The sequence below is a fragment of the Peromyscus eremicus genome, chromosome 16_21, assembly GCF_949786415.1.
Source record: "Peromyscus eremicus chromosome 16_21, PerEre_H2_v1, whole genome shotgun sequence".
NCBI classification, from domain to species: Eukaryota; Metazoa; Chordata; class Mammalia; order Rodentia; family Cricetidae; genus Peromyscus; species Peromyscus eremicus.
This window is the reverse complement of record NC_081432.1, coordinates 60,328,233-60,348,250: the sequence shown is the minus strand read 5'-3', so window position 1 is coordinate 60,348,250 and position 20,018 is coordinate 60,328,233. Positions and strand designations below refer to the sequence as shown.

The 20,018-nt window shown below is 47.9% G+C and overlaps 1 protein-coding gene across 2 annotated transcripts in view; it reads left to right on the top strand.

The window, feature by feature from the left end:
- Positions 1-14,936, top strand: part of Bicral (BICRA like chromatin remodeling complex associated protein) — a 60,808-nt gene extending 45,872 nt beyond the window's left edge. For both annotated transcript variants that reach the window (XM_059282445.1, XM_059282444.1), the window contains exons 6-12: positions 2,291-2,396; positions 3,412-3,512; positions 5,525-5,583; positions 6,569-6,714; positions 7,769-7,863; positions 8,511-8,613; positions 11,299-14,936. In XM_059282445.1, coding sequence (XP_059138428.1) covers positions 2,291-2,396; positions 3,412-3,512; positions 5,525-5,583; positions 6,569-6,714; positions 7,769-7,863; positions 8,511-8,613; positions 11,299-12,080 — 1,392 coding nt within the window. In that variant the 3' untranslated portion in view covers positions 12,081-14,936. The remainder of the gene's footprint in view (positions 1-2,290; positions 2,397-3,411; positions 3,513-5,524; positions 5,584-6,568; positions 6,715-7,768; positions 7,864-8,510; positions 8,614-11,298) is intronic.
- Positions 14,937-20,018: the final 5,082 nt, after the last annotated feature.

Below are 20,018 nucleotides of genomic sequence, written 5' to 3'. Positions count from 1 at the left end.
TAGATGAGAGTCACTCTTCCAGCTTGGAGCAAACTTTGTTTTTATTTAAAAAAACAAAAAACCAAAGACTAGCATTCGCCAGCTTCATCTCCTACTGTATTTACTAGACATGACCTGGACATCTCCTGGCTATCAAACAAACAAATGAAACAAACTGGGTAACACTGTAATGAGAGCAAGATGAAGTTCACCACGGAAGCAAGGAGAAGGGCTGGAGCTGGGGAGACTGACCTGAGGGGGCCACTACACCCACATCAGGCCACTCCAGCTCCAGAACAGTAAGCGCCTTCTTTGGGCCTCTACAGGCACGTGTGTGTGTGTGTGTGTGTGTGTGTGTGTGTGTGTGTGTGTGTATGCGTGTGAGTCCATGCAAGTGCGTAAGAGAGAGGGTGTGTGTGTGTGTAGATACACATTAATTAACAAATAATAAAAAATAGCCAATTATAGTGGCACACCCCTTTAATCCCAGGACTAGGGATTAGATAGATAGATAGAGGCAGGCATATCTAGAGTTCAAGGCCAGCCTGGTGTACATAGTGAATTCCAGGATAGTCAGAGCTACATAATAGACCCTCTCTTAGAAAACCAAAAATAAACAAGTAAACAAATAATAGTAAAAATAAATCTCTAATGTTGGGGCCAGACCACGTTCCCCAGGAGAGAGTACCACCAACAGTGCCCTGCCCGTGCCATCCAATCTCTGCCCCACAGTGTAACAGTCACAGCAAGTGTTCCAGTCCCCAAAACAGAGGATGCAGTCTGGGCCACTGTGGTAGTTAGATTAAAGAGGGTGGGGTTATAGCTCAGTGGCATAGCACTTGTCTGGCATGTGCGAAGTTCTGGGTTCAAGTCAGTATGGCAAAGAAGAAAACTGGGCCGGACGGCACACACCTACGATCCCAGCTGCTTGTAAAGCTGAGACAGAGGACCAAGAGTTCAAGGGCCTAGGACGGCGGCAGTGGTGCATGTCTTTAGTCCCAGCACTCGGGAGGCAGAGCCAGGTGGAGCTCTGTGAGTTCAAGACCAGCCTGGTCTACAGAGTGAGTTCCAGGACAGCCAGAGCTACACTAAGAAGACCTGTCTTGAAAAACAAACAAACAAACAAAAATACAAAAAAAAAAAAGAAAGAAAGAAAGAGAGAAAGAAAGAAAAGGAAAGAAAAAAAGACAACAGATCATTTCCCACTCATTTACTGCACATGAGCTAACGTGGTATTGGTCCACGGTAGACCGAGATAAAGCAGTTCTCTCACTCCTCTGCATGACTTGTGAGAGCAGGATGGCATCGGGATGCTTAAAATGGGTTAGGGCCTTGGTTTAGTTCTTTAAAATACCGGGAACTTCATTTTTAAAAAAAAAAAAAAAATTGGCCAGGTGTGATAGTCCATGCATTTAATCCCACTCTCCAAGCAGAGGCAGAGAGATCTCTGGGACTTCCAAGCCAGCCTGATGTACCGTGTCAGGTCAGCCAAGGGCTACCTGTCCCCCATCCCACCCCACCCCAAAAAAAGAGAGAAAGAAAAGAAAATTGCATAAGCTTATAGATTTTAAAGGATATACTCTGAAACTCTCCCGGTGTGACAGAAGAGTGTTTTTAGGGTTCTTTTTGTAATATCTAACTGGAAGTGACACCAATTTACGACCTTTGGTTGAGGGACTGGAGAGACGGCTCAGTGGCTAAGAGCATGCGCTGATCTTGGGGACCTGAGTTCGGTTCCCCAAAGCAGCGTTCTGTGGCTCACACTGCCTGTAACTTCATCTCCTAGGCCTCTGACCCCTCTTCTAGCCTCTGCAGACACATGCACTTACACGTACTAACATACATACAGGTAATTTAAAAATAAACAATAAATCTTTTTAAAAAATGAAGATCATTTTCTTTTTGAGACGGTGTTTGTATGATGGCCTGGCTATCCTGGAACTCATAGAGTTCTACCTGCCTCTGCCTTTTGCTCAGATTAAAGGCATTCAGTACCTCAAATGGCTTGTGTGGCATTTTAAACTTACCTGTTGGGGCTGGAAAGATGGCTCAACAGTTAAAAGCATTTGTTGCTCTTGCAAAGGCCCCAGGTTCAGCTCACAGCAACTACATGGTGGCTTACAACCATCCATAACTCCAGTTCCAAAGGATCTGATGTCTTCTAGCCACCGGGTACACATGTGGTACACAACACATACACATAGCAAAACACTCTAACACATTAAATAAATCTAAAAAAAAAAAATAAGTAATCTATAATCTATACTTATAACAGTGACATTAACCTTTTTCTTGGCTCTTTGGTCTACAGGCTCAGAAAAAGTGTTTGACCCAGACCTCCCCCATTCCCTCGTCCAAGAGCACAGATGGCCTGAGGCAGCCACAGATCCCTGGACTCTTGAGCACAGCACTACCAGGTCAGGAGCCTTTGCAGAAGTCCGCTGCAGTCTGCCCCCCACCCCACCCCCACCCCCACCCCCCCCAGTGCCTGAGACATGAGCTTCTCTCTCGCCCCCTCTGTCCTCCTGAGTCTTCCCTGGTCTCTGAATTCACCCTATCATCCCTTTTCTCTGTACCCTTCCCGCCCAAAGCCTGGAGCGTGTTCCTGCAGCTGCAGGGCTCCATCAGTTGTGAGGTAGAGCATACCGCTCAGAAAGAAAAGAAGCACTTCTGAATTATGAGACATTAGATTGTATAGAAGGGATGAGCTCTGGTTTTGATGAGCAAGGCACACAGACCTTTGTAATTGGCCCCGTGTTCTCTGTGTATGTGTGTTCAGACTGGAAACATGTAGGTTGTATCCTGTTTTAAGGCACTTAACACCTGCTCGACTCCATTCTCACTAAGAGTAAAAGCAGCCTTTTGTCCACGACTGCGTATAGTAACTGTTCTTACCAGCTCCATACACAATCAGCTATGGGGCTAGAGCATCCTTCTGAGTTCCCCTCTGGCCCTCCTTCCTGCAGGTGTAGTTTGGAGTTCGGAAGTACTGGCAGATTGCAGGCTGAGGCCTATTTCTCAGGCCATAGACAACTAAAAACTGCGTATGGCATTCACAGTTCTGTTTATTATCATGGATTAAGTTGGGTCTATTTGTTGCCTACTCAGAGTTTAATAGCACCTACCTCTGCCTCCATAGCTAATAGATCAGAGTGTCCCCTGCTCCCTTCCTCCCAACAGGGTTTCATCAAGAAATCCCTTTCAGGCTGGGTATGATGGTCCACACCTCTAATCCCAGCACTCTGGAGGCAGAAGCAGGATAATCTCTGTAAATTCAAGGCCATCCTTGTCTACTTAGCAAGTTCCAGGCCAGCCAGGACTACATAGTAAGACCTTGTCTCAAAATAAAGAAAGAAGCCCCTTTCAGGATGCACATACTGGACCTGACTGTCTGTCTCTGATAAGCTCTGTCTTCTACATTCGTTCCAATAGGACAGGATTCTGGAAGCAAAGGTATGCCAGCATCCTTGGGGACTGCACAGCCACAGCAGGAAAACTCAGTTGGATCATCCCCTACCCAGACAACTGTGCAGGTAGGAGACTGTTTGCATGTCTGCAGTGGCCCTTCATGGCTCTAAAGGAGGATTGTGTAGTCTCAAGAAGATTGGTGGTTGGTGTCCAGCACTGTGCATGCAGCCAGTCTGTCTCCAGGGGCATGCAACAGTTCCCAGGAGGCCAGGCCTGGTCACATTCATGTTTCCAGGATGAATCTTTCTCAACTATTCCTGACATGTTTCTGGTGCCTCATGAATCCTTCATAGATGAAGGGCTGGAGTGTTGTGGAGTACCTGCCTAGTGTGTGCAAGGCCCTGGGTTTGCTATCTAGCAGTGGTGCGCACGTACGTACGTACACACACACACACACACACACACACACACCAGTACCCTACACGTAGTAGACCCTACAAAAAGTAAATAAATGCACTTACCGGGTTGTGAGTGTCCTGGCTAGCACTGTCAACTTGACACAGTGGAGTGGTCTGAGAGGAAAGCCTCGCCTGAGGAATCCCCAGCTTAGATTGGCCTGTGGGCGTGTCTGTAAGGGACTGTCTGGATTGTCCTTTTTGATGGGGGCCCAGCCCACCATGAGTGATGCTGTTTTCTGAGTGATGCTAGAGAACAGCCAGCAAGCAGTGTTCCTTCATGGTTCCTGCTAGTTCCTGCCCTGACATCCTTCAGTGATGGATGGTGGCCTGAGAGTGCAAGCCACATAAGTCCTGTTCTTCCCTAATTTGCTTTTGCTCAGAGATCTTACCAGAGCAACAGAAAGGACGCTAGAACAGGGCTAGCTCAGGTGTAAAGTAGTTACCTAGTCTGTGCAAGGCCTTGGGATTGATCCCCAACAGTGACACACACTCACACACACATATACACATACGCACACACATATACACACATGCACACACACATATACATACACATACACATATACACACATGCACACACATATACACACATGCACACACATAATACACACATGCACATACACACATATACACACACATGCACACACACATACACACACCTGCACACACACACACACACACACACACACACACACACACGAATACTTATGCACCCCAGTAGCTAACATATGCTAGACACATAAAAGCTGCACCCATAGGGTTGGGGATTGTAGTTCTTTTGTCGTTTATGGGACGAGGAACTTGTCAAGCAGCTTGAGGAAGGAGGGGTTTGGCTCACACTTGAGAGTGCAGGCCCTGGGGACGTCACGGTAGCAGGAGTGTGAAGCAGGGGTCGGGTTGTGTCTGTAGGCAGGAACAGGAATGAATGGTGCTCAGCTCACACCCTCCTTGCTCAGCCCAGGACCCCAGGGCGTGGGGTAGTGCCACTCAAAATCAGGGTCTCTCTTCACACCCTCCCTCCCAGATGTGCCCAGAGGTTTCTTTCTGAGGGGATTTTTGGATCCTCTCCAGTTGATAGTCCAAAGTGACCATCATAGGGGTGTAACTCAGTAGTTAGCATTTGCCCAACATGCGTACAGCCCAACACTGCACAAAGGAAAAATCACAACTATCATCATGTCAGAAGTGGTTCTGGTACCACAGGTTTGTGACCAACCTGATCTACACAATGCCTTCCAGGACAGCCAGGGGTACATAGCAAGACTCAAAAAGCAAACAGTGTGTCTGTTCATGGTGATGGGAGGCTTGTTTGTATATAAGGACAAGACATGAATGCATGAAATAGACCATTTCTGTGGTCTTTTGACCCACCTTTGTGCCGTATAAATCTCAAGGCATTTCACACTACTAGTCTTGAAAAGGAAGGGAAGCTATTTTGTGTCTAGCTTTCTAAGACCTTGGTTCTTCCCCAAAATTGGCTCATTGATAGCTTCCTGGAAATTACTGTTCAGCTTTCTGGTACTCTTGACTACAAGGAAGTCGGCCATGATCGCTTGTTTGAGTTTTCAGCACGACACATTTGAAGTCTTTGTTGATAGGTAACGGGAATCACTTGGAGCATAGCAGCCTTTATCTATAACTGTATTTTGTGATTTTTTTTTCCCGTGTTCTGTTATTAGGTGGATGGTCATTCGGGACAGAAAAGGCCTGCCGCCAAACAGCTGACTAAAGGAGCTTTGTAAGTTATGCTTCGGAAGGGAAAATTAATTCTCCGTTTTTCTCAAGGTATCTTAGGGTCCCTTGTTTTCATTAAACACACCACACACCTCACTATAATGGTGAGTTTGTTAGCCTTTTTTAAAATGGGCTTTGAATGACTCACACCTTTAATCTCAGCACGTGGGAAGCAAAGACAAGTGGATCTCTGGGTTTCTGTGAGTTCAAGGCCAGCCTGATCTACACACTGAGCTCCAGACCAGCCAGGTCTACACAGTGAGACCCTGTCTAAAAAAACACTTTTTTTTTTTTTTAAGAAATTTGAGAGCTGGGGAGATGGCTTAGTTGTCAAAGGTTTGCTCCGCAAGCGTGAGGATGGATGAGGGTTCCCTCCCTGACCCATGTAAAACAAGCCAGGCACAGCAGCCAGCCCTCTAATCCCAGACTGGGAGGCAAACACAGGTGGACCCCTGGGAATCTCTGGCTGGCCAGTCTAGCCTGCTTAGCCAGTGGTTGGCACCCGAGAGGACCAGTCTCCAGAACACAAGGTTGGGCCCCGTTGGATGACTCGGCAGCAGAAAGGAGCTTGCCGCCAAGCCCAGTGGGCTGAGTTGATGTCTAGTGCCCACACGCGCAAGGGGAGAGCTGACCTCTACATGTGTGTCTTAATGCACGGGCACACTCACACAAGGGGGTGGACGTGTGTCGATGACTTTGAAAATCTTTTCCTGCAGTTTGCTTTCATCAGGACCTGTAAATAGATGAGATAAAGTGCACTATTTGCTCTTTGGCTCTTGAAGAGAATGCCTGTCTCTGTGAACAGCCACACACCGATGCCTGTGGGAACATTGTGTTCTTGAGGTCCGGGTCATGGGACTAATATACAGACTAAAAGTGTGGAGAATGCAGTGCCACTGTGCTGTAGGAACGGCACTGCTAATAAACGGTTTGACTAATTGATTTCCTGATGTGGCCTTACCTGACCACTCTCTGCTTCTCCTTTAAAGCATCCTGCAGCAGTTACAGAGGGACCAAGCCCATGCTGTGACACCTGACAAAAGCCAGTTCCAATCACTGAGCGACACAGTGCAGAGACTGCTCTCCTACCACGTGTGCCAGGGCTCCATGCCCACGGAGGAAGACCTGAGGAAAGGTGAGCAGCCACGGCCCTAGGGCACAGCCGTGGCCACGGCTGCCCTCCCACACACCCCATCAGTAGACCAGTGGCATGCAACTGGTTTCCTGTTTCCTCAATACCCCAGCCCGTGGGTCGTGGGTAGGGCTGTGACTTGTTCTTAATAGTTCATGAAGGGATCACCAGCTGTTGACGGGCGGGGGGTGTCGAGGCTGCCGACTGGTGGGTGACCTTCCAGGTACTTGCAGGGCACATGAACTTGACCCTGACTGTTGTATCAGGTCCAGGAACTAGTTCGCTCCCTGGGGTCTCAAAGCAAGTCCAAGGCATTGTGTGGATTTCGGGACACTGACAAGATTAGGGACGGGGCCCCTTCTCCAGCCCAAGAACCCTACCTGTTCTAGCATCTGTAGCCATTGTCTAAGTCCAGTAGCGGGGATTTGGTGCCACCCCACTTTCCCTCCCGCCCCCGCCAAGCCCTCCATGATATCATCTTCCTCCACTCCCACTGGTCTTGATCCTTCCAGGGTCTCCTGACCCACTGGAGCTTCCGGGGAGGTCTCAAGAGTAGCTTCCAGAGTCAGCAGTAAAGTGCTGTGAGGATTCTGAGGAAGAGTGAGTTGGAAAATGTGACATTTCTCCAGACTAAAAGTCAGAACCCAGAGCTTGAGATCGTGACCTGCAAGGGGTCGTGGACTGGTGTGTGTCTTCCCAGACAGACAGTCGGACTTGACTTGTTCAGCTCTTTCTGTCTGCCCTGCTTCTGGGAAGGAACAGAGCTGAGGGAACCAGCTCATGAGCTCTGTCCGGTGCTCTTCCTTCCTGGCCTGCTCAGAGCAGCGATAATGGGCTCTTGGTTTCCGGCCTGAGTTCGCCACCACACACAGTGCAGGGACGTCGGGCATCTGTCTGCAGCGTGCTTAAGCAGAGAAGGCTAATCTAAGGGGGTGTCTGGAGGGTATCCTTGCTACGGGTAGGTTGTGGGAATGAGTCGGTGCCAGTCTCAGGAAACAGATCTGTCTCTCTTATCGTTTTCTCCGTTTTTTGTTTTGTTTTTGTTTTTTTTTTAAAGTGGACAATGAATTTGAAGAAGTCGCCACCCAACTCCTCAAAAGGACCCAAGCGATGCTGAACAAATACAGATTCCTGCTCCTAGAAGATGCCATGGTAAAAGTGTGCTCCCAGCATGGCTGCCTGAGCAGTTCAGCTGGCCCTAAGGCACAGAGAGATGGTTCAAGGACTTCCACACCCAGACCATAGTTTATAAAGAGAGATGTTTGTGGTTGGAGGAAAACTTCACACTTAGCAATCACTGAGAGTGATAGCAGCAGATGTCAATGGCAACCATTTCTGATTTAAAAAAAAAAAAACCAACTTCTGAGCCATCTAATAAGACTACCTCACCAGGCGTGGTGGCACACACTTTTAATTCCAGCTCTCAGAAGCAGAGGCAGTAGATCTCTGTGAGTTCCAGCACAGCCAGGGCTACAAAGAGAAACCCTGTCTCAAAAAACTAAAATAAATAAATAAAAACCAGTTCTATCATTTGAGAAAGGGCTACTTAGAGCTGGGGGTGGCTCGTGACTATAATCCCAGCAGATAGGAAGCTGAGGCAGGATGATCGCTACACGTTTGAGGCCAGCCTAGGCTCCATGGGAGTGTCTGAAAACAGCAGCAAATGTAATAGCTTCCTGTGTGTAGCCCGTGTGTGATGATGGAACTCTAGAGTATCTAGACGCCCAACTCTGCCCACACACAGTGGTCACTGTCCCTTGATAAGAGCTTCTGAAGTGACTGGGCTCTCTCCTTTTCAGAGGATCAACCCGTCTGCTGAGATGGTGATGATTGACAGGATGTTCAACCAGGAGGAAAGAGCTTCCCTGTCTCGGGACAAGCGGCTGGCGCTCGTGGATCCTGGTAAGAAATGTCAGGGTACAGGTCTAGGGAACAGCTGTGATAGTCCCTGAGCAGTGTGGCCTTTGGGAGGTCTGTGTGAACCAACCTGTGGTAAGTCCAGAAGAAGAGAGAGTGAATTCTGGGAAGGGAAAACAGCTAACTCAGTTGAGAGTGGTATGTGAATATCCCAAGAATGTCTCTAGTCTACAAAATCCAAATGGAATTTTACATTCAGGTAAATGACTGCTTTCCCTGTTCAACTTCAAATCCTAGTCATTCTAATCTTTGAGAATAAATGAAGTCAGAGGCTTCTCAGTGTCTAAGAAAACATCAGTGAAGCATGGCACCGAAGTTGTAGTGCCCTGTGCAGGTACTTTTCTCTGTGCCACCCCCTGTGAGCATTTTAGAGCTTCCCCAAACCTGCCCCCACCTGTTTTTGTTCTTGTTTTCTTAGACAAGGTCTCACTGTGCAGCCTTGGCTGTCCTGGAACTCATTATGTAGACCAGGCTGGCCTCAAACTCACAGGGCCTGTCTCTGCCTCCCAGGTGCGGAGATTAAAGGTGTGAGGCATTACACTCAGCTCCAAATCTGTCCTTTTTAAATCTTATTTTAAAAATTTTCTCTCTGCTCAGTTGCCCACATTGACCTCACGTTCATGTGTCTAAAGTGATGCTCCTGCCTCAGTCCCCTGAGTAGCTGAGATTAGAAGCTGTAAGTCATAAACACCATAGTAGTCCAGGGAACATAAATCTCACCTGTATTTATACCATCTAAAAAATGGTTTTAGAAGTCACATGCTAGAAAGGATTTTATATTCTGATGTTCTTTTTTATTTTATTCTAGCTTTTTTTTTTTAATTTTAAAAATGTGTGTGTGTGTTTGTATGACAGAGAGAGAGAAAGGGGGCACTCAGATGCATGTGCAGGTCAGACGACAGCTTGTGGGTCCCAGGGCTTGAACTCAGGTCATCAGACTTGGTGGCAAGCTCCTGAAGTCACTGAACTGTTTACGATTTAACTGAAATGTAAGTTTATATGTGTTTGTCTGTGTGTGTATGTATGCACATGTATGGGTGCCCACAGAGGCCAGAAGAGGGTTTTGGATGCCCTGGAATTGGAGTCACAGGCAGTTGTAACCCCCCACACGTGGGTGCTGTGAGCTCAGGTCCTCTGGTAGAGCAGCAAGCATTCTTAACCACTGAGCCGGCTCTCCAGTCCCTGGAGTTTTTATCTGATTTTAATCTTTAGGATAATATTTGACTACATTACCTTGATAATTTAGTGGACTCATTTACCTGGGGTAGCTGCTTTGATTTTATTCTCCTCCAATGTCTTGTCTTTTTCTTTTTTTAATTGTTTAAACTTTTATGTGTATGGTTGTTTTACCTGTATGTGTGTATGCCACATTCATACCTGGTGCTCACAGAGCCCAGAAGAGGGCGTCACATCCCGGGACCTGGAGTTACATTTGGTGGTGAGCCACCATGTGGCTGCTGGGATCCCAACCAAAGTCCTCTGTGAGTGCAGACAGTACTCCTAAGAGCTGAGCCGTGTCTCTGGCCCCGCAGTATTTTTTCCTTAAGTTGTTGTTGTTGCTTTGGTTGTTTATTTGTTGAGCTCTGCCGCTCAGACTATGCCAGAACTCATGATATAACTCAGACTGGCTTTGAACTCATAGTAATCCACCTGCCGCAACCTCCCAAGTGCTGTATTACAGGCAGGTCCACCATGCCTAACTCTTCCTTATTGATATGTCAATATTAAGGTTCTGCTTTAGGCCTGCTTTGGCTCAGGAGGTTTACAAATTTTATGTGTGGACTGATAGGCTAATGGACGCGTCTGGAAAAAATACTATGTATGTACCAGGAGCCTCACATCCTTCCAAAGAGGACATTAGAGGATCTGTTTCTATCCCTTTCTGAGAGACTGAAATCTGTGCCTTTGGTAAATGAGCTTCTGATAACCACGCCACTTTGTCATCCACTGTCACACCCTTATGAGCAGGCAGTGTCTGTCATGTGGACCCCTTGTCCCCTGGCGCTCCCGTTTGGAGGTGTGCTGTGTGCTCTGTGCTTTGGAGATGGAATCGCTCCTTCCTTAGACCCTGCTGCTGTAGCCTCAAGTCCTCACAAAGGCTTCCCTTGGCATCCCTGGGCTCCCGGAACCTGAGGAGGGTGCAACCCGTACACTCAGACATGGCCCCTCCATGGCCGATGTCCTTCCAAGCAGATAGCGTTTCGTGAGTCTTTGGGCCATTAGTTTCATGATCTGGGAGAAGGGCCCAGCCCTCACACCAGGCTGTAACCTCATTACGCGTTACCTACCCCCTTGGCACAAAGCGGCTGCTGCTCTAAGGAAGGAAGCAGGTTGAAGCCAGGACTTCGGTTCTCAGAACAGCAGTTAACCAAAGGAAAATGGAGGGACAGGCATGGAGCCCTCTTGGTAGAGGGCCTCCTTTGAGTGCACAAAACCCTGGGTTAGGCTTCCTGTGTGGAAGCTGGCCCCAGAGCCTGGGCTACTTTGAGAAGATGCCCCTTGGTTAAATTGTCTCTGCATGTTTCTGTGCAAGTCGCACTGTGGGGTGGTCGGGAGGAGGAGCAGAAGACCTAGCTGGCCGAGGGACTGCGCTCTGCTCCTAGTTAGGAGGGCTTGTCGTGGGCCAGGCCTCACTTTGACCATTAAAGCTCTTTCCCATCTCATTCCCAGAGGGTTTTCAGGCCGATTTCTGCTGTTCCTTCAAACTTGACGAGGCTGCACCCGAGACACCACTGGACAGGAGTGACCAGCATCGCAGCAGAACCAGCTCGCTCCATCAGGGGCCCAGGGCCCAAAGCAGAGACCGAGCCAAGCCGGGCATGGCAGAAGCCGCGAATCATGACCAGTTTCATCTAGTGCCTAACCACGTCGTGGTCTCTGCAGAGGGAACCATTGCTAAAAAGTCGGAAGGCCACGGTAGAACACTGAAATATGACAAAGGGGGCTTAGGCCAGTACCGGGGTGCACCTGAGGACAAGGGCAGCCGGAGGGACCCCGCCAAGGCCAGCGGGTGCTCTCCAGGCCCCGAGGGCCACCGCAAGACTATGCCCAGGCCGGATCATGGCTCCGAGAGCAAGCTCCCGGGCATGCTGGCCGGCTCGCACCTGGAGATGCCGTGCCTCGACTCCGTCCAGGACAAAGCCCTGAGGAATTCCCCAAAGAATGAGGTTTTACACACAGACATCATGAAAGGGTCGGGTGAGCCCCAGCCGGATCTCCAGCTCACCAAGAGCCTGGAGAAAACCTTTAAGAACATTCTGGAACTCAAGAAGGCGGGGCGGCCGCAGAGCGACCCCGCGGCCAGCGGCGCCGTGGACCTTGACTTCCCCAGCTTTTCTCCAATGGCTTCGCAGGAAAACTGCCTGGAAAAGTTCATCCCGGACCACAGTGAAGGCGTTGTAGAAACGGACTCGATTTTAGAAGCCGCTGTAAATAGTATCCTTGAGTGTTAGTAGCAGCCGCCCTCCCCAGACCCCGCCCCGGACCAGTTACATTCTCTCCCAGCAAAGCAAATGGAAACGTCTCCTGTCTCCAGCCTGCTTGGTCCTCCATCACAGGTTATCCTTTCTAATCTCGACCCTGTTCTTTTGAAGAGCAATACACGTCGTCGTGGCTGCAGGGAGACCCTCAGTAAACCCATCTCTCTCTAGAAGGCAGCCCGATAGGCCCTACACATTGCAAGTGTTCCGAAAGTGCTTATGGCCATTGTTGTTGTTCGTTTCCTTGTTTTGTGGTTTGTTGGTTTTTAGCACTGTCACTCGATGAGACCGCAGTACACTTGGCCCTGGGTAAAATTTTGACAATCATAAGTCATTTCAAAAGAACAGACTTATTAAAGAAAAATCAAACAGGATTGATAGAAGCTACTTTTTTAAAGAATTTCTCACTGCAGCTCCCAACTAGTGGTTTTGTTTTTGTTTGGGGAAAGGGGTATTTGTGAAGGGAAGTCCGCATGACTCCTCCGTGCTCTCTGAGCAGTGGGGGCCAGTTGCTCTGCCTGGAACCCCACGGCCCTGGCCAGCAAAGACAGCTGTAGCATAGACGCAGAGCGTTTGTAGCCCTCCCTCTTGAACATCTGAGTGTTTACTGACGCTGCTGAAGCAGAACCTTTCTTTGTCTTTAGCACATCCATGTTGACTTCCATCTGAGAAAGATCTGTTCTTAGCCCCAGGTATACAAGCTCTCCCAAGCTCAGCGGGAACAATGGGAACCAGTTCAAAGGCAGCGAGCGGGCTGGGGAGGCTGCTGGAGCCGGTCACAGTGCGTGTAACTGGAAAGGGTTTGCATTTATGATCGGGTGAAGTCAGCATACCTTGTGTCTTTGATTGTTGCTGAATTCTGTGTCGTTAACCTCTTTACGTCCTCACTCTGAGCAGATAGCCAAGCCTCAGGAGTGCTGGCACCCAGGGCTGTCTTCTGTTTTCTCAGTTGAAACTTTTGAAGGGGACTCTGGCCTTTTTTGTGCTTCCTGTCTCTGAGAACAGTAGTCAGCACTGGTATTGGTCATTCCGACACAGTAAACCAAGGGCAACAGCCGACATGTCACCACGGAAAGAGAGGACCCCCCCACGTGGGTGGCCTGTGTTCGAGGTAGCGAGCCTTCCCATTTCCCTCGTGGGCCTGTCCCAGGGCATGATGTTTCTGTTACGGCTTTCGTTCTCTGATCATAACCATTGCAGGGAAAGCCAGGTCACGGGCCATGTGTTTGCACACGCAGCCCCTGCCACACCGCCCACCTGTCTGACCCTCTGCTCATCCCCCAGCTCTGTAAATGCACCCATTGATTTCCACCTTACTAGATCCCCAAAATGGAGCTGTCCCCATGGTCATCATGTTGAGTGTTTCTTTTCCAGACTGGCCTGCAGTGGAAAGGAAAGCTTTTGATTCTTTTCAAACAACATAGCAACAGTCTAGGCATGTTGGCACACGCCTGTAATCCCAGCAGTCAGTCAGGTGGCTGAAGCAGGAGAGTCATGAGTTCAAGGCCAGCCTGGGCTACATAACACACCCCTGTCTTTAGAACAAAACAAGAGAAATTGAGCAACAGCAGACTGTATGTTCCCCCTTTACCCCACTGTCCACTACAGAAAGAAGCCCTGTGAGACAGCCAGTCTTCAAGAGAGCCTTGTACCCTCGCCCAGCCCAGAGCCCAGCCAATTACACTAGGAAAACCTGGGCTATCTTAGAGTTCCCCTTTTTCCCTTATTTGTGCCAATGTCCAAGATGCCGACTTCCCTCTGTATTATAACCCGTTAGAGAGATGAGTTGTTTGCCAGTTAGAATTCTGTTTGGGCCACCCTGGGTTGACAGCCTGCCCTGACCCCTCTGATGTCACAGGCTCTTCTGATAGCCTTGGTTGCCTAATTCAAGATGGGCCCTGGACGCCTGCACATGGCTACTAATGAATTACATGAATTGTTGCAAATCAGTGGAATTCTAGAGACAAGAAAAGTCTCGTGTGTATTTGTTACCTCCTTCCTCCTCCCCCAACCCTTCCTCCCCCAAACCTAGCTTTCCTATATGTCAAAGTACAGGGCTTCTGAGCCCTAACATTGGTCCCACAACGGAAAGCCTAACGTACCAAAATGAAACTTGTAAATTTTTGTGTCCTTGTATGTAAGTTTACTTTTTATGGAGGAAAGACTCTGGATAATGACAAATGAAGATTACAAAATGTATTTTACCCCTGTGATTAGGTTACACCACGCGGGTCATAACTCATGGACGAGCGCCCTCTGGTGAAGGGAAGCACCTGCCTCAGTGGCCAGCATTTGGTGTTTAGGTTAGTCAGTTGAGTCCTCGTGCTCAGTAACACAAATCACTTTTTCTTTTCTTTGTTTTTAATCTGTTTGTCGTTGTGGAAAAGTATGGATTTGTTATTACGCATTGATTTTCTGTGTCCTTAAGTACTGCCTAAAGATGAAGCGAATTTTGAACTGGCGATTACGAAAAGGAAATCCTTTAGCTCTGGAGAATTTAGTAGACTCTGTTAGATTAGGGAGGCCTCACAGGCTGGCCGGCGCAGAGGACGGTCACTCACTGTCAGTGTGGTGTGGGCTTTATTTGCTTAAATACCTTCATTTGTATAGTATGTCTCACTTGAAATTGCTTTGTATACATTTTGTAAAAATATTTATAAAATGTTTTGTAAAAAAAAAAAAGTATAACAAATTGCAGTTTATTTTGTTATGTTGGATAAATACTGTTAAACCAGTCAGTACCTATATTGTTAATCCATGGTTAGGAAATGTTCAGTTGGAGATTACAAAATGAAACAACCATTGCAATACAGCCAAAGATTTGGGAAACTGCGTCACTGTGATTGTCTTGATTTTGCAACTGTGATGGGCTCCTGCCCCTAGACAAAGAGGAAATGTTCAGTGGGATTCTGTAGAGACATTGAACACGACCAGAAAGCCTCCGCTGAGACACAGGCTCTCGACTGCTGCTTCTCCGCAGTGACAGACTAAACAAAGTTGTGAGTGAAGCTGGGTCTCCCTCCCTGCTGGTCACTTGGGTCCTTAGCTAAGGAAGGAAAGTGGGGATCATTTCTGATGGCATCAGTGAGCCTGTACAGGAGGATGGTTTGCTTTTGTTAATGTTTTTTCAGCAGTCATATCAAGGAGAAAGCTAAGGGGTGACAAGATTAACTCATGTAACACTCTAGAGTGAACACCTTTCTCTTTGGTTCCTAAGTTAACCAGATGGTAGTGAGAACACATTCTGGGGTCCTCTCTGTAACATCAGCCCTAAGAGGCCTTTCTGAGTTCCCTCACAAATGTGATGTCGACCTACAGATTTTTCTCCACTCTGGGGCCTTAGAATTTACACTCAAACTCTTTGGGGCATTTGGAAGTAAAAACTGGGCAGTGTGTGCTCAGGAACACAGCTCAGTTATCAGAGTGCTTACCTACCTCGAGCTGAGTCCTCGGTTTGATCCCCACCACATAAACTCTAGGCATGCACAGGGATGCCTGCCTGTAGCCCCTATACACTGAAGCTGGCGGCAAGAGAATGAGGAGTTCAAGGTCATCCTTAGCTGCACAGCTAAAGACCATCCTGTGCCCCATGAGGCCTGCCTCAAAAGTAAATAAATAAATAAAAGTCAGTGGTGCACAGTCTACAGCTAGGATATTGTTCTCATGGTCCTGGCAAAAGTTGCAATGTTGTGGAGTGGGTATGTCCTTTGGTGTGGTTTACAGCGTTACCTTGAGGTCATGTTTCTCTGCATGCCAAGTGTATGTGTGTACCCAGCATCGCGTGGCCCCTGTCCAGGCCCTTTGCCTTAGACATCGCCCAGAAATGATGCTTTAAAAGGGCAGACTAGAGACTGGAGAGATGGATGGCTCAGCAGTTAAAGCACAGGCTGCTCTTCCACAGGACCGCAGATCAATTCCTAGCACCTGTGCGGGGTAGCTCACAGCCATTTGTGACTCCAGCTCTAGGGGATTTGATGCCCTCCAGCCTCCACAGGCTCTATTCAAACGTGCATGCACAAATAAAAATGAATCATTAGAGCCTGTTGACACAGGTCTTTTTTTTTTTTTTTCCTCTTTATTTTATGTGCATTGGTGTTTTGCCTGTGTGTGTGAAGGTGTCAGAGGCCCTGGAACTAGAGTTACAGACAGGTGTGAGCTGCCATGTGGGGTGCTGGGAAATGAACCTCCGGAAGAACAGTTAGTTAACCACTGAGTCATCTCTCCAGTCCTGACACAGGTCTTTTATCCCAGCACCAGGGAGGCAGAAGCAGCTGGATTTCTGTGAGTTTGAGACCAGCCGGGTCTACATGGCAAGTTCCAAGCCAATAACAACCACAAAACATTGTTTAGAAAATAATAATACAGGACTAGAGAGAGAGGTCAATAAGTAAGAACGTTGTTGTTCTTCCAGGGGACCTGGCTTTGCTTCCCAGGACCTACATAGTGTCTCCCAGCTGCCTGTGACCCCCAGCTGCCTATGACTCCAGTTCCGGTTCATCCCAACCCCTCTTCTGGCCTCCGAGGACACCACACAAACATGGTATACAGACATACACATAGGCAAAATACTCTACACATAAAGTAAAAATAAATTTTTAAAGAAAATAATATTGGGGGGAAGCAGGGTTGGAGAGATGGCTCAGAGGTTAATAAAAGCAGTAGATGCTCTTCCAGAGGTCTTAGGTTCAATTCCCAGCAACCACATGGTGACTCACAACCATCTATAATGGGATTTGGTGCCCTCTTCTGGCCTGCAGGGATACATGCAGGCAGAACACTATAGAAAATAAATCTTTAAAAAGAAAGAAAATAACACGGAGTTTGAGAAATAGTTCAGTGGTTAAGAGCACTGGCTGCTCTTCCACAGGACTCAGATTCAACTTCCAGCATCCATATTGCTCACATTCATCAGTAGCCCCAGTCCCAGGGCCTCTGAGGACACTAGGCATGCAGTAGCACACAGACATACATGCATACAAAACAACCATACACATAAATAAAATAAAAATATTGTAGTAAATCTTTTAAAAGGAAGGCTTTTCTTATTGCTTAGTTGTGGCCAAGGTCTCCGTATTCCCTTGGGGCACGCCCAGAGGCAAGTCAGGGCTTCTTTTAGGATGGTGAAAGCTTCAGTCTATGGTAGGAGGTCAGGTGCCAGAAACTGGCATCCCAGCATTTCCCCATGCAGAGAGCAGCAGGTGGGCTACTGGAGGAAACATTGACAGGAAATGTAGCATGAGTCTTAAAAGTTCTTATTAATAAAATCAAACCCGAGGCCAGTTATTGGGGTCAATGCTGGTAGATCAGAGACAGAACAAGCCACAGCTATCTCACCTTGCCAATTCCTCAGCTGGTCCTGTTTCCTCAGACTGGAAGCCTCTGAGTCCTCATCCAGAATGAATCTCAGCTGAACTGTGTTGCTCCAAAGCCTGAAGGCTTAACCAGCCAAATGCTTCTAGTTTCTGGTCCTCAACGCCTTATAAACCTTTCTGCTTTCTACCACCACTCCCTGGGATTAAAGGCTGCTTTCTGGGATTAAAGGCGTGAGTCACCATGCCTGGCTGTTCCCAATGCGGCCTTGAACTCACAGAGATCCAGAGGGATTTCTGTCTCTGGAATGCTAGGATTAAAGGCGTGTGCTACCGCTGCCTAACTTCTATGTTTAATATTGTGGCTTTTCTGTTCTCTGACCCCAGATAAGCTTTATTAGGATACACAATATTTTGGGGAACACAATACCACCACAAGGAAAGATGGAAGCTTCTCTGCAGCTGGGGACCCTGGCACAGCATTGCTCAGGCAGGACGGCAGCTGTGTTGGCCTGTAGGGCCGAGGCCCTCGACTCCAGGGGATGGCTGTGTCTCAGCTCTGTGTTCTCGTCAAGACAGAAGTAGGGCTTCTTTGGCACCCAGCTGATGGGAGAGTTAACCAGCAACCACGTCTTCAGCAGTTCATTGCAGCAGACGCTGTGATACAGCTCTGAGGGGAAAGGTATCCTGGAAGTTGGGAGCCAGGGAATACCACAGAGTCACACTGCACAACACCTCACACGGAGTTACAGGGAAGACACAGAGGGTGGCTGCCTCTGACAGGAGAGAAGCAGCAGAATCTGGGCAGGAGGCAAGCTTTCTGTAGGGCTTCTTGGGGGCAGAGTTTTCCGGGGTAGAGATTTCCAGGGTAGGCACTGGTGCATTTTCAAGTCCTGAGCTTGGGCTTTTTAATCTGTAGGACGGAGCTTGGTTGCCTGTGTCTCAAGGGACTGAGTCTGGCTGTTTTAGCCACTAGAGTGTTCTGTGGAAAGACCCTGGCAATTGGAGCTCCTAAGGGACAGATGGGGCTTGGTCTTACATCCCCTTTTCTGTTTATTATTGATAAAAGGGGTTGGAAAGGGGGGGTGTTATTATCCTTAGACTACTTCCTGTTGAATGGGTCAAGTTTGATCTTCACTGTCAAATATAATCAGGAGTTGCAGGCATCTGACTCCATAGCTAAAGTCCAGTAATCCTGTAATAGCAACTAAGAGTGGTTGGAGTCGGTAATCCAGCACTCAGGAGGCAGAGCAGGTGAATCTCTGTGAGTTCAAGGCCAGCCTGGTCTACAAAGTGAGTTCCAGGACCGCCAGGGCTACACAGAGAAGAGGCGGGAGAGAGAGAGAGAGAGAGAGAGAGAGAGAGAGAGAGAGAGAGAGAGAGAGAGAGAGAGATTAAGAAGAGTAGTATCCAGTTCCATATTGGACTGTCAATGATCCACTGGCCAGAGGCATAGAGCCGTTTTCTTACATTTTTGGAGATCCATCTGGAGTTGTCCAATCTTATCTTTGTTTCTCTGTGTAACAGTCCTGGCTGTCCTGGGACTCACTCAGTAGACTAGTGTTGCAGGCCGCAGGAATATATCATAAGAACTCAGCTGGTTACGGCAAAGTCACTAACTGGAGGAATCAGGGAATTCCTCCAGAGGAAGCCAAATTCCAAGGAGCTTTTGGTGTTACTTGGCTTGTTATATATCAGCTGTCTTCTGTTATGAAAATCATGTGTGCCTTCATAGTTTTCCCAATTGACTTTTCCCTAAGAAGGACTAACAGTGTGGACTGATCACTCTCTGGACATACACATTCCAGGTATTTGGAGAACTGCCTCAGGAAAGGCTTTCTCTGGAATCAGATATCTCCCTTGGCCACTTTCAAGGACTAGCAATAATAACAGTGCACATGCAAGTCTCCTGATTTAAGACAAATTCCACAAGGAGACACCACCTAGGTCAGGTGGACGTTAAGTAATAGCTTTACACAATTTAGCTCGGACCCTCCTTTCTTACAGCCTTACTAACTTTATAGACCTCTAACTCCTTACCTAACCACTTCTAGGAATATTTGGATAACGTTCTGCACTGACAGCTATGCTCAGCCAGAACCCCAGTTCCAGCCTCCCTGTAATTATCATCACTGGCAGCATCGGGCCAGGTCCATCACCGGATGGAGGAAAGTACCTTATCAGAGACACCTCTGTACTCTCTAAGAACAGACTTAAGCATCCAGGCTACCTGTTTGAGAAGGCCTGGCAGATGTGCCAATTAAGCTTTACTTCCTCCTTTCCCAAACCTTACCTCTAGTTCCAGATCTCCCTTTAACTATCACCAGAGGCTTCTAGCTGTACAGGTTGCCTAGCGACCGACCAAGCACACTTTCCCCCACCCTGCAGAAAAATGGCAGATAGCTTGGACAGATAGGAGCCACAGGAAAAAAGAAGACAGTTTTATTTTCTCCCATTGACCTAGCAACTTATAGATTCTTAACATTTTCTACCAATCACGTTTAAGATTATAGTTGAGCACATAAGATCCCTCTTCTTAGATATTACCTGAATTTAGCCTTTAGTTAATTCATTTCCCCATTGGTCACTTCCCTTTGGGGTT